Source organism: Erigeron canadensis, chromosome 2, assembly GCF_010389155.1.
Source record: "Erigeron canadensis isolate Cc75 chromosome 2, C_canadensis_v1, whole genome shotgun sequence".
NCBI classification, from domain to species: Eukaryota; Viridiplantae; Streptophyta; class Magnoliopsida; order Asterales; family Asteraceae; genus Erigeron; species Erigeron canadensis.
Genome location: NC_057762.1, coordinates 25,125,968 through 25,148,989, shown reverse-complemented (window position 1 = coordinate 25,148,989; position 23,022 = coordinate 25,125,968). Strand labels below are relative to the sequence as shown.

Sequence of the window (23,022 nt, the reverse complement as noted above, 5' to 3'; positions counted from 1 at the left end):
AAAGGGAAAATGGCCATTTAAAGATTGTAGGTAACCTAAAACTTAGAACGATTTTGACTTCAATTAATTAATATATGTAATTAAACTTGCAATTTCCAACAGTTTTGTACCTAACCAAATTTAATTAGTGCTAGCTATTTTCATTTCATTACATTTCTCAAATAATTATAAAAAAAAGTAATTACTTATAAAAACTATATAAAACTTTCATTACAAGTACATCAACTTTCATCTTTTTACACTTTACCTCCTCTTATTTTTGCTTCCAAGCAACAAGCAAAAGTAAAATAGTATCCTGAAAAAGAACCCCCATGCTACTGTTATCCATAAGCAATTCCATTTGCTTAAATCAGTGATCCCTTGTTGTTTTAGAATATCAGCTCCAGTAGTTAAGCAAGTACTACTTGTGATATTCACTCCAAGTGAGTTACTCATGCTTTGTAACAGTTTAATCTTCATCGAGCTATCGATACCTCTTAACGGGCTGTTATCGAAAATCTGTATTCCTCTAACGAAACACTTGACAGGATCCTGGAACTCGTTTTGTAAAACGGCTTCGTAAGGGTATTTAACGAGCGAAATGTAGTGAAACCATATCCAGTAACCAGGAATTCGATCACGGTTGATGAAAAAGCCACTGAATAAGAGGAAATAAGCCAAAATAGCCACCACAATAGTGTACCCAAGCATAACTTGAGGGACTATTCCTGATAAAAATGTAACAAAAGAACTTCCAGCCCAAAAGGATGCCAAGATTATGAAATAGTAGAACAAAAAACCACCAAATCCCCCATCAAGTCCCACGGCCCAAAATGTTATAGCCGCGAACGAAAATGATAAGAAAATGAGTGCCGGGATCGCGACTAGGGAATGAGATAGAACGTATGATGATCGTCTATACGCGTTGTAAGCCGTTTCTCTCATGAAAATATAACGTTCTTGTAAAAACACTGGCAAAGCATCCGCGCAAGTATAGAACGTTGTTGACATCGCAAACGCGAAAAATCCTAACCTTTCTTGAACCCCTTTTGGCGAATTATCGAGATTCCAAAACATAGTCGCGAGTATGAACCCGGTTACAACAACTGCACCGAGCCGAATTCCAAACAATTCGGGCATTCTTCGTGAGTTAGTGAACGATCTTTTGGATAAAACCAAAAGTTCCATCCACATTGGGTTTGCATAAGTAGGGACTAATGAATTTGGATTGATGTCGTTGCTCGCCCCTGCACCCGAGACTAATTTGCCTCGAGATATACTGGCACTTATGGCTTCTTTTAACGATAACCCGTGAATAGGTGTTTCGTTTCCACCCGTGGTTAAACGGTTTCGAGAACGTTTTAAATCTTGCCATGACTTGTTGAACTCGACTAGGCTTTTAGTCCCACCCGGTGATCCTTCGAGTTCGCGTATCAGATCCAACGCGAACTCAGTCCTGTTTTCTTTGTCAGGAATAGGATGACCGAAGTCGGAGAAATACAGGGGTAAGTTACTTGGAGAACCGCTGTAAACTGTTTGTCCACGTGACAAAAACAACAAACGATCAATCAAACCAAGAATCCTATAACTTGGTTGATGTATCGACATAATTACAATACTCCCACTTTGCGCGATACGTTGCAACACCTTTACGACCATAAAAGCACTAGTCGAATCAAGCCCAGATGTCGGCTCGTCGAGAAGTAGAATAATCGGGTCGTGAATGATGTCAATGCCTATCGAAACACGACGTCTTTCACCACCCGAAACTCCTCTATGCCCTTCATCACCAATAACAGTTTTGGCTGCGTTTCTTAGCCCTAATTGATCAATCAAAGCTTGAACTCTTAACTTTTTTTTCGATTTTGTTAACGTTCGAGGAAGTCGAAATTCAGCAGCAAACATAAGTGTTTCTTCAACTGTTAACATAGGAAATAACAAATCATCTTGCATGACATAAGCTGAAATCACTTTTAACAACCTCGATTCCAATTGTTCGCCATTTAGAGTTACTTTCCCTTTCAAACTATCTTTCGCGATTCGGTTAGCCAATGCGTCGATCAACGTAGACTTCCCCGAGCCACTCGCGCCGAGTACAGCGAGTATCTCGCCATCTCTAGCTTGTCCAGATATATCGTTTAATAAAACTTTATATCTGGAAAACAATCTCTCTCCTCCAACAGCTTCTCCAGAAGTAGGGGCTGCAGTACCAGCCCCTAACCTTGTCCGTCCGTTAAACACGGACGGAACCTCCATCTTACTACGTACTTTTACACTGTACGTCAAATTATTAAATGCCAAAACAAATGGCAACGAGCGAGGCTCGTTGCTTATTTCACTCATTTCCATCACATGGTGTGTTGGCGATGATGATGAATCATCATCGCCAACACCCTGGCAATCTCCCACGTATTTTAACAGCTCGCCGAGTGTAGGCGATGTCTGTGCATGAGACTCTGTTGCGGAACTACCCTTGGTTTTTATGTTTTTATTATTATCCGCCATTTTTTAGCAGATCCAACAAGTAGGGAAGTAATGGTAGTTGTGAAGAAGGTGGGAAGTTATGGGAGGTGTGAAGAACTTAAAGATTAAGATGATTATATATATAGGTGGGCTTGTGTATACGTATATGTATAATTAATATATTGTATATATATTGTTTATAGGTGTATGTCTATGTGAGAAAGAAAGAAAAATTAGAATTTGTGTTAAGATTGATTAGTTTTCTTGTATGAAATGCATGGGGGATGACAAGTGAGACAAGTGTGTGATTATAGTGTTGGTGTGTATGAGAGAAACGTGGTATGTGATTGTGTAAAATAGGATCCATATTTACTAAAATCCATAATATATATTTAGTTTCAATCACATTATATATGTTTATGTTTTTTTAATTCAATGATATGATATTATGGAACATTTTTAGATTTTTGTGTCACATTATTTTTATGTTTCTTGGACTATTAACATTTACATGATATGATATATATATATGATTCGTGTTTATTATGTAACATATACTATGTATTAAACTTCAAAGATTTGGGTATCACATTATGTTTATGTTTCTTTCATTATTAACTTTTTTACAGAGAATATGTCATATGATTCATGTTTATTAGCTAATTAACATACTAATTAATAATTTACGTATCATAAGATATATGTCTACGTTTCTATAATCATTAACTCGATGATCTTTTACATGATATGTTATATGATTCATGTTTATTATAACATATTAAAGATATATGTATCACATCATTTTTAGGTTTTGTTCCCTTAATATTTTAGTGTTCCACATTTATGCATGGTTTAGTTTTAGCTAAATTATACACACTTTCATTTGTAATAGTGTTAGTTAATATAAATTATCGATTTAGTTGATAGGATCAATAGGAAAACAGTTACGTCTTACTTTGCTAAGGAATTAGTTATAATCATTTTACATGTTTTCCGAATTGTGTTTTTAACAATGCATTTTGTGTGATCCTCAGTCCTGTTCTGATGCGTTTTTCTATATTATCTGACTAGCATTTTACCCGCACAATGTGACGGCGGTGGTATTGACGGCGGTGTGGTGGCGACGACGGTAGTGATGGTGGCGTGACGGGTGATGGGGTATATATGGTTAATATTGTAAAAATAATTAATGTAACATGAGTAATATAGATCTTAGGAGTTGATGTATTTATGTTGTAAATTATTTCATTAAAGATATTATAGGTATTTTAAGTAGAGTAATAAATAAAAGAGATATAATTAATTCATTAAGGCTATAATGGTCATTTCGCATGAGGACGTACATTTTTATGAGAGAGTGTGTTGAAAAATGTGGGGGGAGAGAGTATAATAATTTTTATCAAGTAGTATAGATTAAAATAAATCACTCATTTTTTCCTTTAAACTTTCTACCTTTGAAAAATCAAAAATACATCTCTCCTTTATTCACTAATTTAAACATCTTCATCTAATAAACCTATAATACCATTAATGAAATACTTTACAATATAAATCTTTCAAGGCTTAAAATAAATACACTACCACCTTTAATACTATCTAATAAAACAAATCACCCATTTTTTCTTTAAACTTTTTACCTTTGAAAACCAAAAATATCTCTCTTCTGTATTCACTAATTTAAACATCTCCATCTAATATAGCTATAACTAATACTATATAATAAATCAAATCATCCATTTTTTTCTTTAAACTTTCTACCTTTGAAAAATCAAAAATACCCCTCTCCCTTATTAACTAATTTAAACATCTCCATCTAATATATTTATAATACCGTTAATGAAATAATTTACAATATAGATACCTTAAGACTTAAAATAAATACAGTACCACATTTAACATCAATTATTTTTACATTTAACGCCATCACCTCCCATTGTCGTCCCCACTGCCCTTCACACTGCCGCCCCCACTATGTCACTACCACCTCCGTCATCACTACCACTATCGCCATCGCATTGCGCGGATATATTCTATTCATGTTAATGTATTGCGGCAATGTACTTTGCTTAATTCTTTGATATATTCTGTTTTGGATCGTTGAATATGCAATATTGTTGATAAGTTATACATAAGTATAAATTTTAAATGTAAGCATTATATATATTTACATAAAAATAACTTAATTCCATAAGCTATTACATAAAATAGCACACATTTTTCTTCTATTAATTATGTTGTTAAATCATTGGGGTAAAACCTAGTGTTATCTCAGTCCTCCGATGAGGGTATTGGGTCTGGGGAGACTCAGGTTCGAATCTTGAGGGGACAAGGTTTACTCATCATTATCGTCATGCCGTGTGGCAGATTAATATGAGGTTTTTCTCCCTCCGTGATTCTCTGAAAATTCGAATGACATTCTGCCCGAAGTACGTAGGGACCGATAAGTGAGACGAACAGGCTTTGATCATTCGAACATTAAAAAAAAAAACTTATTTAAGACAACGTTGTCTTAAGTGTTAAAACTTGACAAATTGTCTTTAGTTAGAATGATTAACAATTAGGGGTGAGCAAAATCAAACCATAAACCACAAAAACCACAAAAAATCAAAAAAACCAAACCACAAAACCGCACTATAATGAAAAACCAATTTTATGGTTCTTATATTTAGAAAAACTAAATTAATGGTTTAGATTTTAGTTGTATAAAAAACCAAACCAAACCGCATTATATATTATCAATAAAATTAAATTAAATGTTAATATTAATTTACTTATTATATATTTATATTTATCTCAAGATATTGTACCCTAGCTTTTCATACGTATATAATGAGTCAGTTTATTTACTTTCATATTGCTCAAGATAATGTACCTTAGTCTTTCATACGTATATATATATATATTGTATACCCTATTTTTTCAAAATCAACAAAGTAGATTTGTTCATTATCAACGGTGTTTACCCTTTTTTAGTGTTGCTTCTCCAACCTCCAGTATCACATATAGTGGTGAGCAAAATCAAACCATAAACCACAAAAAACCATAAACCAATCCGAAAAACCAAACCGCTGTAAACCATTTACAAATGGTTTGAAATTTAAAAAACCCACAATAATGGTTTGGTATTTGGTTTTAACTAAAAACCGCACCATACTCAACCCTATCTACTACTCCTTTATAATGATTATTCACCCCTTATTTTAGGAAAGGGTTAGAAAACTGTTAGATGGAAAATTACTAGATTGCCCTTAATAAACAACCTTTAAGGAAATAGTTATTAGATATTACCAAAATTACCCTTAATGAATTAACTTACACTTTAAACTCTTATCTTCTAAAATATCAATATCATCATTGTATTAACTTACACGGTTAGACCACTCGACACCAATTGTCGATGTCATTGATCACCACCCGTCACCGACACCATTAAACCACCGTCACCACCGCCGCATTGCACGGGTACAATGCTAGTTAAATAGTCAATATGATTGCAATATCTCAATCTCTTTCAAACATTTATTTATGATTACACAGAATTGAAGATAACAATTTAAAAAGATGTAAGTTATTAAGCTATGTAGTTAACATTTACCGTTTTTACTATCAAGCTAGCTACTCAGGATCTAATTAAAATGGTTTATATTATTGTGAAGAAATAAAAATAAAGATAATTGTTATACCAGAATTTACGTTACTTGTGGAAAATGAAGGAATATGTTTTTGTATTGTGTGGTGACCTACATTGGCCTAATATATGATATCTAGACGTCAGTGATTAGCTGAGACGAGTATTGACGTAAGCAAATCAGACACGTGTCCTTTGCTAATTGGGTTAATGAGAACATTAGGGGGTTTAAAGAACGGATGCCGTTTCCAAATTAGGTAAGGATGGTAATCTAAAGTTTGGTTTTTAATTAGCAAGTAAGTTACCTATCAAATAGTCAAAACTTTGGCGCAAGTAAAATTTTGAACAATTTGATTTATATCGATATGAGCTAGCTAGGACCGTAAATGAACACGAAATAAACAAAATACTGAATTTTTTTGAGTTACAGTATAATAATATGTTATACTCGTAGATTTTTTATTATTCAAGCTAATATACCGTAATGAATTTTAGATTTTAGGTGTTCAACGTTTTTCATAGTCATAGTTTTCAGATTATTGGTTTAGTGGTTAGACCGTATTAGAAAAAATTGAAGTTCATCTTTAAACTTTAATTAAAGTCAAATGCATTTTCTTAGGGCATCCAGAAAGATAGGTTAATGAATGATTTTATTTATAAAAAAAAAAAAACTATTGAAAAACTTTTTATCATTAGAATGAATGACTTTTTTCTTTAAAATGTTAATATTCTTCAACCTATTGAAACAAAACATTTTGTTAATTACACGTTTAATGTAATCAAAAAAGTGAAGGGAAAGAGATTTCAAAAATTATATTATTTTAATAATGGTGTGATAAACAAAAAAAAACTATTAATAACTTTTTACCATTAAGGATGTTCTTATCATCTTATGTAACTTTGAAAGGTAGATTTTTTGAATTACAATTCTAGTTTTAAAAACACGTCTATATATGTGTTCAAATCATAATGATCATTGATTAGAGTCGAAATGGAAGATGTAGATATCAACAAAATGTTTTTTTTTTCCCTGAAAGGTATCGATTAAATGGGTTGATTCAAGGTTTGTGGATTCAAGTCAAATGACACATCAATAAATAAGGAGAAGATAAGTAGGTTGAGGTACGTATTTTGCATGGGAAAACACAACAAATGTAGTCAAAATGAAGAGGTAGTTGGGCTACAGGCCTAGGCTTCTTACCAAAATGCACCACCCAATACCTACAGGGCGTCAGGGCTACAGGCCACAAGTCTACAACTACATCCATTACATTATTAAATTAACAAAATGTCATACCACAAAGTCAAAGTCAATTTCCAATTACTAAAAGTCAACATCTACGAGATGCTAAGATGTATATTGGAAAACGTTTGGGTTTTGAATAGGCTTTCAACTGTTATGGTTAGGTTTTTCTAAAAAGCAAAGGCGTTTGGTTCACAATTTTTTTTTTAAAGGAATGGAATTTGTTAAAGGATTTGATATCTAATGGAATGTAATTTGACAGAATATTTTTCATTTTTGAAGATAGTGATAGAAGGAATGAGATTTCTCCCCTCATCCTCATAAAATAGAGATTCCATCAAATGAAGAAATGTTTACATTCCAATGGAATGATATTCCTTTAGCATTGAATAACCAAAATCACTAAGGAATGAAATTCAATTCCAATTTCATCATATTCCATCAGAATCTCTGAACCAAACGCGACCTAAGAGAGAGTGTAATGGGGCTCGGGTGGACGGATCGAAGGCCTAGCTTTGACCCCAGCCTCATGACGTCGTCCATTACACAACTGGTGTCGAAAACGGGTCAATTGTTTGACATCGTTCAATTGATGTTGAGTTGAAACCGAATCACTTTTTTTTTAATGGTCATGTTAAAAAAATTGTCTTTTGCTTTCCAATGGAAAGATAAGTAACAAAGAAAATTATATTTCTTTTTGCGTCTTTTAATCCCTAATACATTAATAAGCCACAATAGTTTCATCAATCCATTTTACAACCATTTCACCAATTCATTATACATCCATTTTAATAAATCTTATCACACCCATTTCATCAAATCATATCACATCTATTTTCGTAAAATAATATATAACTTTAACTCAATCTCGTCATCAAGATCATATATTTAATACGAATTCTTCCAAACAAGCCCATATATTTTTTTTTACTCAAACAACAATGATATCATATATATTAAAAATCTCCAGCAAGGTACAAAAATAAAGATTAATTAATATAATTAGGACTACTATGTCATAACAGCCAAGAAAAATGTTTCTTCGTATGACGCCTAGATTATAAAAAAAAAATGCTATCAGAACAATGAAATTGAATACATATCTATACATGAACCATACTTTTAAGCCCATAAACATTAGATTTCATCCATGAAATTGATCAAAAACGGATCAAAACTGTGATATAAATCGAAACCAAAAAAATAGCACTTAAAACTTCAAAATTGGCCCAATAACTCGTCAAATTGAAAATTTGCTTGTGGTTTGTTTCAGTTTGTTACAAACTTACAATGCAACTTTGATAACAATTTTGAAGACATCATGGATATGAAGGTGTTTAGGAATGAATTCAACTCGGTGAAGAGATTATTGGATGAAATCAAGGAAGAAACTTTCATTTGGATGAAGCATAGAGCGGGCTTGAAGTAGTTAATATTAGATAGGTGGCTTAAAGTTGATTTAAAATCTTTTTGAACTTTTCTTGATTTTAGGTGTAAGCCTGTAAGGTGCGACATATTTGAGTGTAGTCTTCTAGTATCTTGCTAGAAATATTTATATATCTTGGTGGAATGAAAGATTGCTTTACTTCGATAAATTGTAAGGATTAAGTTACTGGTTTCATAGTTAGACTCTTACGAATCACGATTCAACACTTATGAGTTAAGTCGATTTACATCAAAAACAAGTCGACTTGCTAGTTGAATCTCTTTTCTGTAAACTTTTACGAGTCGTTGTGTGAACTTAGACCTGGTCAATATGAGTTGCAAACTTATAATTATTGTAGTATGATACTATGGTTATACATTATATATTATATTTATGACTATATTATTATTTTGTGTGCCATATAAATATATTTTATTCTTTTAGTCCGAGTTTGAAAATAAACTGTGATTTTATAACTCAAAACTATCGAATAAATAATATTTTTGTAATGTATTAAAATAATCAATTTATATTCTGTTTTTGAAAACCTCACAAATATAACATCTCTAATCTATTTTAAATTAAAAGGCAACATTTTTGTTGAATTTTAATTTTCACCAATTCATCAAATTTATCTCTACCATCTCTATCTCCACTATATTATAAAGCATTTGTTCCCTCAACTTTTTCAACTTTAAGTAAGTGAAAATCTAAAAATACCCCTCACTTATTCATAATACTCTTAGAAACAATCTCAACCACTCATTTTTTTTCTCTCATCAAATCTCAACAACTCATGTTTCTCTTTCCTCCATAAATCATTTTATTTATCTAATTTATTCAAAATCTTATATTTCAAAAACCATACATCGATAAATTATAAAAATTATATGGGTGTTCTTAAAATTTCATGTTCTTTCATTAGAGATGTCATTCGATATACTTTTGACGAATTTTCAAATACGAGGGTGGAGCCCGTACGGCTAAGGCATTTGGCTATCACACTCTATGACATATCACCTCCTATGACCTATCATACTCTACTACCTATCACCCTCACCATCTCACCGCTACAACGCGCGGGTACTTTGTCTCGTACTATATTATAAAACTAATAACAATTTTGTTCAATTTTAAGTTTCAATAATTCAGCAAAACCACATTAAATCAACAACCTACACCACTCATTGTCGCCGCCACAACCGTTGTCGTTATCGTCGGGTACCACCACCACCCGCCAGCGCCTTGGTCCTTAAGGGTCACATGACTGACATGTGACAGGACATGTGACCGGAAAAGCACGCTGAGGCCTTATATGTGAGTAACACTATCTCACGTTGGACCTTCTTGGGGAAAAATCTATGTCTGTGTGAGGTTGTACATAGTTTTCTCTTTCACCCAAAAAATTGGAAAACAAACAAAGAGGTATTGTAGTTGCATATGTTGCAGTGTTCTTTACCAATAGATGATTGACAACCTTTCACACTTCAACATCTTCATCACAGATTGTTGCGCCATTTCTTTTGTATAAAAGGCAACACTTGTGAAGACAATTCTTCTTGTTGGTCTAGATTCTAGAATATCTAAATAAAATTTCGTGTAATCTACATAACTACATTTTACATGATTAATATTTGTAAAACCAACTCGAGTTCTAAGGTCTAGACTGTTGGAGTGTGATCATTTTATTACAAATCGCATGTCCGGGAATAATTTGAGCATACTGGGTCACACGAAATGATACGGTAACTCGATAATATTAATTGATATATTAAAGTAATATATTGATTAGTTTGATCACGAAATAATTAATTAAACATAATTAAAGGGTTAATTATATTTAATTGATTAAAAAGGAGGATTAAAATGTGAAAATTGGAAAATGGACTTAGACCTAAGGTCCATTAAGGGGGGACGGCACTTAGAGGCTTTTTTAAGCCTTTATGTTGCTTATTTTCCAAGCTAAGAAAACCTAATTAAGTCCTATAAATAGAGGCTTAATTCTTGGTTTTTCATATACTTTTTCACATAAGTAAATTCTCTCCTTTTTCTTCTTTGCTTTGAAGTGGCCGAAATTCCTTCTTCTTGAGGGGTTTCGAATTTGAAGTTGAAGGTTCAAGCAAAAGGTTTGTTTGGTTTGTGATCGAGTACTAGCATATGTTGTTCGGGGTGTCTAGTGTGCGATCGTAGAGGGGTTTTGCTTTAAACCCTAAGCATTAATAATAATTTTATTATTATTTTTTTTATTGGACCTTGCATAAGGTACACGACTCAATTCTAGTCTTTGTTAATTAATTTGATTGCATATATGTTTTGATTTATTCCATTGCGCTTACTCGTGATTATGTATGTTTATGTACTCATATTCTAATATAGACTCCATATAAGCTTTGTATCCTCTCGTTTATTACATTGAGAATCGAATATATAACAACTTATTTACTTGTGTCCTTTACTCTTTTTTTTTTTTTTTTCTTTACTCTATATTAATATTAAAGTGTGCAAATAGGTGTATTTTAGGCGATGAGACTCCGAAAGTTTATAATCAATAAAAATGAATCAATTGTATTAAAGTGTCTCATTTCAATTAAAATAGAATGCATGGATAGTTATTTTATTTTCTGTAGTGAGTTTTTATTTAACATTGAGTTAAAATAAAATAAAAATAATAAATAGGTTGAGGATGCAAAAAGAATGTTCATTGATAATCGAAAATACGGTGGGGTGATGTGTGTTGAGGATAGATGAAGAAAAGAGTATTCACCAAACCCTTCATATATTGATTGACATGTGAGTCCTACAATGAGAGCATTGTGGAGACTCACATTAAAGTCTTAGCAAGTACCACGCTTAATATTAATTCGTCATTGTATTTACGGGGTAAACGGGTTAATGGATTTTTTTGGATCTTGGGACTAATAGGTTTAAGCTCCGTCCGACTAGATTGAGTTAGAAGATGGTAGCCTTTAGCCATTGGGCCACCTTGGATGAAATTCGGGCTATAAAAAAGTATTTAGCTAGCCATTAAAATATATATATATATATATTCGCTTTTGGGAAGACCATAAACCCTCAACCACAAATGAATGGGCTCGTGATGAAAGCCAAAAGGAGCGAGGTGAGGGAATTGAATATGCCAAGTTTTTTTTTTTATTGGAAAAATATTTGGAAAAGGTTTACATCATCTAGTGGAATAACAACTTTTTATTATTAATAGGTTGAGAATCCTCAACCTTTAAATAAAGTGTTAAATGTATTAAACGGTAACCTATTTTCCAAAAATTCCTAAAAAGAGTATTTATCTTTAGATCATTAAAAGGACCATGTTTTCAAGTTGTAAGCAATAAAGGTAAGATCATTTTAAATTTTAAGCAATAAATAAATTCCAGATAAGCTAACAAACATGTCTTTTCTTTTTTATATATAGAAAAAGCTTTCTATTTATTTTTTAACTGCAAATTTGGATAACTAACGGACCATCGGGGTATCATCGTGCCACCAGAGTATCACCCACTTATATACCCACTAGGCAATAATGCTGATACACTAATTAGGGAGGAAACTCATTAAATATAAGAAAACCCCTTTTATAAAATTTGAACCTATGATCTTATGATCACTTGGACAGGAGGATTTATCTCACCATCAAGAAGTGGAAGATAGTTTTTTTGTAAGTTAAATTACTGAATTAATGTGATGATAATTAATAAGCTTTAAAACTCTTTTTACATTGGGGATGCTTAAGTAGGAGTATGAAAAGTAAAGGTGTTAAAAAAAACCGAATCCGTAATCCAAAACACTCGAAAATCTGATCCGAAATATCTGGATTTTCGGATTCGGATATCGGATAGAGTTTTCAAATATTTCAGATATTTGGATTATCTCAAAATCCGAAAATTACTTATACACATAACATAATTATACATATACATATACATGTGTTGGGCTTGGCTCAAGTTTCTGCTAGCCTACTATTCTAAATGACTAATATTCTAATTTCATTCCAAACTCTAATCCAATGTTTTATATACCGGTATCGGGTAACAGGAGGCAAGGTTGGGGAACTCGTGACTCGGACTAGACTCGGTGAGGTGGGGAGTCAGGGGTTTTTAGAGAATCAGACTCGACTCGGGGAGAACTCGGATTATAATTTTATATACAAACATAAGTATTTTTGAAATTATATGTAATAGAACCTTAAAAATATATATCAAACTTCAAATTGAAACATAATTGTTTAAAAACATTAACATAATAATTCAAACTTAAAAACTAAACGTTAAATTAAGTGATAGATTCACGCTTCATCATCATTTTGTCTGCATCAAGGTTGGAGAACTCGTGACTCGGACTCGACTCGGTGAGGTGGGAAGTCACGAGTTTATTTTGGGTACTCAGTCGACTCGGGGGAGTTCTATAACCTTGAGAGGAGGTACTCCGATATAATTACACACGATATTTTAGTTATACCGCCATAAGGTAATACCGGTATAGTAATAATGACGGTATGAAATTTTTATTTTATTTAAAAACTAGATTATTACCCGCGTAAAACGCGGGAAACATATATAATCAATGACATGTTTGTTGGAGTGTGATCATGTTAATTATAAAACGTATGTCCGAAAATAATTTAAGCCTACGGGGTCACACGAAATGACACGGTAACTCTATATTATTAATTAGTATATTAAAGTAATATATTAACTAAATATATAATCACGAATTAATTAATTATGTATTTAATTAATTAAAGAGGAGGTATTAGATTATAATAAGAAAAAGGAGTTGTTTCCTTATTTCATATGGGGGCCGAAAATTCCAAGGCTTCTAAACCTTGGGATTACCTGTCCACCAAGTCTAAGACTCTTACACAATTGCCTATAAATAAAGGGCTAATTCCAAGGGTTTTAACACACATTCATAATACAATCAATTGTGAAAAACCTCTCTCTCTCCTTTGGTTCGACCAAAAACCCCCTCTTCAAAGGGTTTTCGGTTTTCGGGTTTTAAGCAAGAAAAAGGGTTTTCGGGTTTTGTGCTTAGGGTCGATCGAAGGGTAGCAAACAAAGGGTTGTTCGGTTCGTGATTCGGGTACTACCATACAATATATGGGGTGTCTAGTGTGCGATCGTAGAGGGGTTTTACTTTAAACCCTAAATCATCATAATAATAATATCATTGGTAAACACCCTTAATAATATCATAATAATAATATCCATATTTGGAAAAAAGCAGCATGATTGGATCAGTGGTAAACACCTTTGCCTCTAGAGATAGAGGTCATGAGTTCGATTCTCATCCTATGCAAAGGTTGGAGGGCATTTTCTACTATTTAGGTAGAAACTGGAAGCAGCCTCTCTACTTAGGTAGAGGTAAGGTCTGCCTACATCTTAACCTCCCCCATACACCGTCAAGGTATTGGGGCTCAAAACCCGCGGAAGGCGGCACTGAGCAGTTACTTACTATTATTATTTGGAAGCTTTGCATAAGGTACATGTCTCAAGTCTATTCTTTGTTAATTAATTTGATTGCATATTTGTTTCGATTCTTCCGTTGCGTACTCATGATTCGATACATACATTCTAACAATGTTAAATTTATATAATATCATAAGTTGACGAATATTTAAGCCGGTAGTAATTGAACCACTAAAAAACATAAAGTTAGATTGGTCGTCGTTAAAATTTCGGTTTAAAGTGATCAGACTATTGGAAAATGGATACGTTTTCGTTAAAGATCTCGTTAAGTAAGATTTCCGTTTTGTTTGGATGTCTGTCATGCATGCGAATATGTCTACGTTGTCATTGTGTTTGTGCTTTAACGTTTTCCTTGAATAATTTAGCTATCCACTAAGTTATTAAGCAATTTAATTATCAATCTATATATCGTATATTGTGCTAATCTATTCATAATATCTTTGTGATTACAATATTTATTTGATATATAAATCTGATAGCTTACTATAAATTTCGTATATGTTTTTTGGTTATTTATTAACATAAAATTCGTTGAATAATTATTGAAAAGTATGCCAATCTGTGCATTGCACCGGCGTAATCTAGTGTGTGTACATATTATATTATATTATCCGTTTTTTTAATCCGACTTGACTTATGAGACCGTTCTGAATAGTGAAATGGTAAGAAGGTCGGTTTGACACCCAGTTTGGTTTTCAAAACGTGAGTAAAATATAATAAGATACTAATGATGTAAAACTAAATGTTTATTTATTACGTTATATCATAAATATTCTAAAGTTATAATTTGATAAAAACGTATTATATTAAAACATGAAAATTTATTTGAGAAAAATGATTATTTTGTATTTAAAGTTATTAAATTAAAATTAAATCAAAAAAGTTAAAAAAGGTATATGACATCAACATTAACATTTTGATCTATTTAAGGTTTCTCTTATATATATATATAATATTCTTCTCATAGAAACTGAACCCTGAAAATAAAATCACAACACACGAAATCTTTGAAAACCTCACAAACCAGCCGCTATTTTTATTGTTTTAACAACCATGCTTAACGAAAATAAAATTATTTTTTTGTAAGACATCAATGAAAACTCGCTCAATTGTGTAATCAAACTTAAAATATTGTTTCTCTAGAAGAGTTTGTATAAAGGAAACTCTGTTGCATCATCCAACCTGATATGATTTAGCATTAAGTATTAACATTTGAATATCTCAATTTTTTTGTTAAGTATATTTTTACATTTAACTTATAAGTATTTTTTTTTATTCCGTATACTAATTCTTATATTGATAATATTATAAATCCGTGTATTTGATACCGGTATAATGTCTAGTATAATATATATATAATGAGAATTAGTTAATTTAAAAATAAAAAGAACAGAGAGAGAGAGAGAAGGGAATAAACATACAGGAGCCACCAGCCATCAGTTCAAACTGAAGTCAGTATGTTCCAACTGAAGGTTAATCCGGTTACCGGGAAATCCGAGTGGATAGTGATTGAAGAAGATGAAGAATCATCAGTAGTAGTAGATCTGGCGACCACTTGTTACCTTGATATGCTGAATGACGCCCCAAGAAACTCCGCCTATCTTCACGCCATTCACTCTACTCTTCTTCTTTTTTCAAACAACCATTCTCCTCTTCATGTTCTCGATATTGGGTATCTTTCCTTTCCTTTCTTACTTTTCTTATATCTTTATTATTAATCAATTACATTTTTCTTCTCTTTCTTTTTGTTTATTATTATCCATATCCATACAATGACAGAATATTTTGAGGACTAGGATTAGTGTAATTTGAGAGATAAGTGGGAGGAATAGGATTGGTTTAGCTAGGCGGCTTAATTTAGTCTCCATCATAGGTTGATTAACACCCGTTATCTTCCTGGCCCATAAATTCTTTGTAAATACCTATTTATATGTATGTATGCATGGTTGTTTTCATACCACATGTGTGGTTTCTTGCAAGAGGACATGTTTATTATGTTTTTACACTTTTATGTTGTTCAATGTGGTTCTGTTGTATATCTATTGTCGAACTTGTGCTAAAGTATGTTAGGTTTCATTTTTGCTATTCTTATCTACTCGTAATGTAGCCATGTGATACTCAGCAGATAGATATGGTTACTACACTCTTTACACCCCTACTCCTTACACTTTTGGCTAGAGGTCCTTTTGGAAGCACTCTCTCTACCTTTGGGTAGAGGTAAGACTGTCTACGTCCACTTCCCCCATACCCCGCATACAAGGATTGAGTCTTGTTGTTGTTGTGTGCCTCCAAATTCGTTTTGGGTTTACTCATATCAATCAGTCCATCTGCAACAAATGAGCTACCTATCATTATTATTTATATCTATACTATATTATAAAAAATATAGCCCTCTTTATTTTTAGAAATAAGAAAGTTACTTTATGCGTATGACAAAAATACCCCTTCATTTTTTTTTTCTAAAGTACCCTCTTCTTTTATTTTGCTAATTTAATTATCTCTACTAATATACCTAAAATACCCTTAATGAGATAAATTACTCCATCTGTCCCTTAACTCTTAAAATAACTTCACTACATTATATCAATTACTTTTATATCAATAAACTACACCATTCGTCGACATCACCACCCGTTGCTTGCCGCCACCTGTAATCACCACATCGCCGGCTCGCCGCCATTGCCGCCGCATTGCGAGGGCACCATGCTAGTATATAAATGTGTATATAACATCTCACCAAATATATTCGTTATTTGAAGTGATACGGAATTCAGTGACATTAAACCCAACACACCCCCTGTCTTTTGACCGTCAACCTAAAAGGCTTTTCCATTTTTTTATATGTATAACTAAAAATAATTTGTGTGTGCGTAGTTCGGGAACTGGCTTGCTGTCCATGATGGCCGCGCGGTCTATGAGCCATCACCATTCATCTAAAGGTTTCGTCACAGCATGTGAATCATACCTTCCCATGTTTAAGCTGATGAACAAGGTTTTGCGTGCCAATCATATGAACACAACCATACGTGTTTTTAATAAGAGATCAGATGAATTACAAGTTGGGCATCACATTCCTTCTCGTGCTCATGTTCTAGTAAGCAACTACTGTACACTTCTTTTACTGCACCACACTTTTTATTCCAACGTATAACTACAACAATTTGTAAGTATAGGTTAGTGAAATACTAGACTCTGAACTTCTGGGTGAAGGTCTCATCCCTACTCTTCAGCACGCACATGATTGTCTACTGGTCGAAAATTACAAAACCGTGCCTTACAAAGCCACTACTTATGCCCAGGTTAAAACTTGCCACTTCTATGTCTTTTTTTTTTAAACCTATATTGTTTTGCTAAGTATATTGTATAGTGTTCATATTGTATTTTAAAAAGAAAGAAAGCTTTTGTAAAAGTGTTTTCATCAATATTTTTTTGTTATGTTTTAATACTTTACAGCTGGTGGAGAGTACATATCTGTGGAAGCTGCATGATCTATTTAACAACGAGGCAAATGCAGCAGACGGAATTCATCTTGTTCCAAAAGGCAAGGAGACTATTTTGCGAGTCAAACCACAACAGCTTGCTATGCATTGCGATGCAATTGGTGAAGAAATTCGACTGGTATTTACGGCTCTACTCTTGTCGTGTATTTCTTTGGTGACTTTTATTTTTCTACTCATTATAGTATCCATCCAGCTTTCCGAACCTTTCAAAGTTTTTGAATTTGACTTTTCAAAACGGCCAGACAGTCATGGGGAAACTCAGGTGCATATAAAAGCAACCAATGATGGTACAGTTCATGCTGTTATTTCATGGTATGTTATTTAAGACTAGGCGGTGATTTCATATCGATGTATTGGCAAAACTGGTGGTATATTGATTTTCTTTTTATGCTATAGGTGGGTACTTCAGCTTGATTATGAAGGACTGATTTATTATTCCACCGCTCCTAAATGGGTTACTCCACTCCAAAATAATGGATTACCATCTTCATATTCTTGTGAGTTTACTTGTATAACAACCGTCTTAAGTCTTCAAGGCTTAACAATCACCCTTACTTTCTAAAGTCAACTGTTTTGTATTTCCCTCCCTCACATGTGTAGTCTGTAGGTATTAGATATTGGTGTGATCATTGGAAACAGTGTGTTTGGTTCAGCAAAGGGAAAGGTTTACTGGTTCGCAAAGATGAGAATGTTTGTATGAATGCTATTCATACAGATATTAGCATCTCCTACGAATTTCAATCTCAGTCACAGAGGTCGGAGGTGGATGGTCATGATCTTAGCCCTCAACTTTTAAGCGTTACTCTCTCCCCAGAAAGGATTGCAATCTATGGAGATAACAACTGGAGACTTTCTATGTTAAAAGCCATAGACTACGCTGTACTCGCTCGTTCTCTCCCCCTCTCTCTCTGTCCTCGTGTATAGATGTAGATATATACATGTGGGCCTTCTGAATGGGTGTGCTTATTTGATTAAATGTCATTGCAGTTGAAAGAGAAAGACTCTCCTTTGTGTGTTGTTGCAGACGATAGTGTTTTCCTAACAATCATGGTTGCTCATCTTTCCAAGAAATCCCGCACGATAGCATTGTTTCCTGGTCTACGCGAGAAGGGTTCTAAGTACCTGGAAGCTGTTGCTGATGAAAATGGTTACTCAATGGATAGGGTACAAGTTATCAACTCAAAGAAGCAGTTGACATTGGATGATACTCAACAAAAGAAGGTTACTGCACCTATTACTTAACTTATGATGCTCAACATTAGTTACATATAGTATTATGCTTGGTCTTTACTTTAAGTAATAACTATTAAGGGGGTGCTTGGTTCAAGTTAAGGAATGGCAATGGAAAAGGTAAAGGGAATTCTAAGGTTTATAATGAGTATTCTTTGGCAAAATGATGTTGCTTGGCTTATAAAAATATATCAATTAAATGCATAATAAATAAACTATTTTTTATTAAAAAAATATATATATGAAATTAATGTTAACTATATGAGAATGTGGAGGTTACATAAAGATATGGTTATTTGATGGGGTATTAGTTACCTACTTTTATTACCCTCAAATTATTGGGTAATGGTGTATTATATAGTTTTGGGTAATGATTACTCAATGTACAACAAACCAAGCATTATTAGTGACAACCATTATCATTACTTACCTTTCAATACTCCCAACCAAGCACCCCCTAAGTAGTTGGATGTTCTGCCACTATTACGACCAATTAGAGCTCATGTTCAGCTACGTCTTGACTCTCTGTTTAATGTTCAGGCTGATCTTTTGATAGCGGAGCCATTTTACTTTGGCTCTGAAGGGATGCTTCCTTGGCAGAGTCTGCAATTTTGGTAAAGCTGAAGTAATATCATATATGTTGCAGCAACCATTTAAGCATCACTTTTTCTATATGCTGAAAGTTGATAAAAAGAATTTAGCATGTTTTTTATTGACTAATATGAAAACCTTGGAGTGGAAGCTTGATTTGATCTTCTATATTGAGATGAGGCTTCCATAAGTTTGATTTCCCTACCAAGGAATGCTAGGTTTACAAACAAATAATTACAAACATATGTGGCATGTGAGGTGGACCAATCAACAAAGAATGAGAAAGAAGAAAGAGAAAAAATGACTTGATTGGTGGAAAATTTGTTTGTAAACTTTTGTTTCTAATTAGTTTGTCAATCTAGCATTTCTCTTCGCTAAATGGCGCGTCTTATTTTGAAATGGTTTGAAGGAGTAGAAGAACAATGCTCGATTCCATCTTATCTGAAGATGTGTGCATCATGCCTTGCAAAGGGATTCTAAAGGGTTGTGCAATGTCTCTTCCGGTAAGCAAGAACAAATCTACACACTTTTCCCCCTAGGACATAGAGTTATATTCGACCTCTGCATGACTGCATTCTATTCCTACTCAGCCAGTTGACTGTTATGACGTGATCATCACTTAGTTGTTGCTTTGTATATTTTTATCAAGTATTCATAAGTTTTATGTACTTTTTGAGATTTCATTGTTTAATAGAAATGAAATTTAGGATCTTTGGAGGAGTCGTCGTGCCCTTGAAAACATTGAAGGATTTGATCACTCAATGGTGAACTCTACTTTAGGAGCATGCGGCGGCCTATCATCCTCATTGGAAATTCCTTGTTTACCATTTTTTATTTGGCAATGTGGAGAAACAAAGGTAAACTGACTCTTTTAAGAACACTAATCTTCTCTTGTTTTCAAACTAAATTGATCATTTTTATGTTTTTTTCTTAACTGATACAACAAAGTTAAATTATTTCAGAAACTCAGTGATACGTGCACTATTTTGGAGTTTGATTTCTTGAAACCCATGACTTCTTGCCATGGGAAAGCCACGGTAGTAAACTCCTTTTTCAATTTTTGTTTGATTTAGCTCTACAAGGATGACATTTACATCAATAAATTAAATTATAAAAATAACAAGTTGCAGGTTGAGTTCGTGGACACAGGTGTGTGTCATGGCTTTGCACTTTGGATAGATTGGGTAATATTATCAACCAACAACATTGTCATGTCAACTGGACCAGGTCTCCATCTACATCTCAGCAATCCCTTTTAATATGCATTTATATCTTTGAAATATGGGACATAGATATAACTTTTGTGTAATTGCTAGTTAATAACTTATATTTTGTGTCGTATTTATTAGATCAACGGTATTGGAAACAAGGTATCAAACTTCTGGCAGAGCCTTTTAAAGTCACCAAAAACATTCCTGGAATCTGTTCAGCGGTTCTTGAGGCATCTTTTGATTCATCCAGTGGTGAGCTTTCAGTCAAGTACAATTGATGTCATCGTCAGTCAGATTCATACCATCATGTAAGAGATCGTCTGATTAAATCAATAGTTATCTGAATTCGGATTTAGGATCAGTTTGTGTATATTAATATACAGAGTTTGATTTAAAAGTTATTTGATCGTGTGATAGATGTGATATATATGTCGAAATTCATAGTTAGGTATGCAGAAATACAGTTTATGCTACACAGAATTCGGTTTCAGGTCTATTTATCTGATCAGGTTGTTGGAGCAGCTAGATACACAAAAATAATAAACTAATTTTCTTACTTACAGTAAATATAGACACAAACAGACTTTTATGAATTGTTATATTATACATTTACCTTATGTTTAATTGCAAGAAAGTTCCTTCTGGTTTCAACATTTTTGTAACAATGGTTTATTTGGTTTCTACCTTTTATTTTTTACAAATTTACTTCTTTTCCAAGTTTACTAGCAGTGTTGATCTTTAAATCTAAAACCTTTATCTACCATGGTTCAATTTAATAGACTCGTATAAATTTTTCTTTTTGGCTTATGCTTTTAAATAAAGTATCCATTCATTCATTTATTTCTCTATTTTTTTGTTTTTGTAATCTATTGTACAAAGTTAATATATTGTCACGTAATTTTTTGTTTCTACAATGAATTTTATGGTAATTTCAATTTCTTTTTGTTTGTTATGTTAGTACAACTAGATTATTTTTCCGCGTAATACGCGAGATAACTATATGAAGTTTTCATAATAACAAATTTATTAATAGTTATATATATATTATAGATGTTAAAATATAATGATATTATTATTAAAAGTTATTTTGTATTGAAAATAGCTAGTAAATTGTATATGTCATATTGTTGTATAATAACGATGTAAACTTATATATAAATACTATTTTGCTAAACATGTTGATGTTATCATTTGAAAATGATTTTTCCGTATATGTTTTAATATGTGTGTTATATCATTGTATAATTTTAATATGTGTGTTATATCATTGTATAATGACGATGTAAAATTAAATATAGATAAAAGTATGAACATGTTTGTTTACAATGATAATAAAATTTTAAAAGAAGGATTATAATTCTATACTTCTATATAAAAATCATATACCTATGTTGAAAAATTTCATTTTACGATATACAAAATGACCGATATGCCCCACTTATCAATTTACATCATGTATCCTTCAAATGCTAAAATACATATACTACTACCATTATATCAATTACTTTACATCAATAACCTACACTACTTAATGTCGCCGCCGCCATCACCACACCGTCACCATAGCATTACGCTTATCTTGAGATATATAAGATAATGTATTTCATAACTTTATATAACTATTATTTTAAAATATTAATTATAAAATGAATAAACTTCTTTAGGTATAACAATATTTATCGAACCATGGCAAATAAAATATATCTAATTTTGCTACTTTGTGAAGGTATAATGATAGTATTATTCAATTGACATTTGTTCATAAACTTATACGAATTTAGTACAATTAATTTGTTCATTAATTTAAAATTCATAAACGATGATAATGGTTCAATTTATGATATAATTATCCAATTACAATTTATAAGTAATTAAAAGATTAAAATTAACGAAGAATTTAACCTAGTTTGTAACATAACTATCAAAAAAAAAGTTTGTAACATAACTAATATCATGAAAATTTTGAAAACAATTTGTGTATTAATATAAGTACGTAGCTATAGATATAGTTGATATATATTCAGTCTTTAAATAATTATATAATTTTTGTAATAGATTATGATTTTGTAAATTACTTTTTACGATCTTTTGAATTTTGAGTAGTACAAAAGGATTTTAGTGATCTGTATGTCCACGCATTACACGAAGTATTACAAGTTCAATATACAAATAAAATTAAAGGTAACAATGTTTGGGTCTTCTGACAACCGGTGACAAGTATCAAAAATCTTAAAACTTAAATTTGATTAATTAGAGTGTCATGTTTTGAAC

The 23,022-nt window shown here is 32.4% G+C and overlaps 2 protein-coding genes across 2 annotated transcripts; one reads left to right on the top strand and one right to left on the bottom strand.

Moving 5' to 3' along the window:
* Positions 1–243: 243 nt before the first annotated feature.
* Positions 244–2,538, bottom strand: LOC122589597 (ABC transporter G family member 6-like). Its single transcript, XM_043761906.1, has one exon. The coding sequence runs from the start codon at positions 2,482–2,484 to the stop codon at positions 244–246; it is 2,241 nt and encodes a 746-aa protein (XP_043617841.1). The 5' UTR covers positions 2,485–2,538.
* A 13,081-nt stretch (positions 2,539–15,619) lies between these two features.
* On the top strand, positions 15,620–21,231 carry LOC122587404 (protein arginine N-methyltransferase 7). The gene is made up of 14 exons (XM_043759564.1): positions 15,620–15,891; positions 17,094–17,313; positions 17,393–17,518; positions 17,673–17,837; positions 17,913–18,031; positions 18,116–18,216; positions 18,327–18,598; positions 18,707–18,940; positions 19,490–19,563; positions 19,950–20,043; positions 20,248–20,397; positions 20,503–20,577; positions 20,671–20,767; positions 20,890–21,231. Exons 1-14 carry the CDS (start codon positions 15,677–15,679, stop codon positions 21,027–21,029), a joined length of 2,082 nt encoding a protein of 693 aa, XP_043615499.1. The 5' UTR covers positions 15,620–15,676; the 3' UTR covers positions 21,030–21,231.
* The last annotated feature ends 1,791 nt before the right edge of the window (positions 21,232–23,022 follow it).

Coding starts and splice junctions, on each gene's coding strand:
- LOC122589597 (XM_043761906.1), bottom strand. CDS start 2,484: ATGGCGGATAATAATAAAAACATAAAAACCAAGGGTAGTTCCGCAACA.
- LOC122587404 (XM_043759564.1), top strand. CDS start 15,677: ATGTTCCAACTGAAGGTTAATCCGGTTACCGGGAAATCCGAGTGGATA. Junction 17,519..17,672: donor AAGCCACTACTTATGCCCAG/GTTAAAACTTGC, acceptor AATACTTTACAG/CTGGTGGAGAGTACATATCT. Junction 20,768..20,889: donor TGTCATGTCAACTGGACCAG/GTCTCCATCTAC, acceptor CGTATTTATTAG/ATCAACGGTATTGGAAACAA.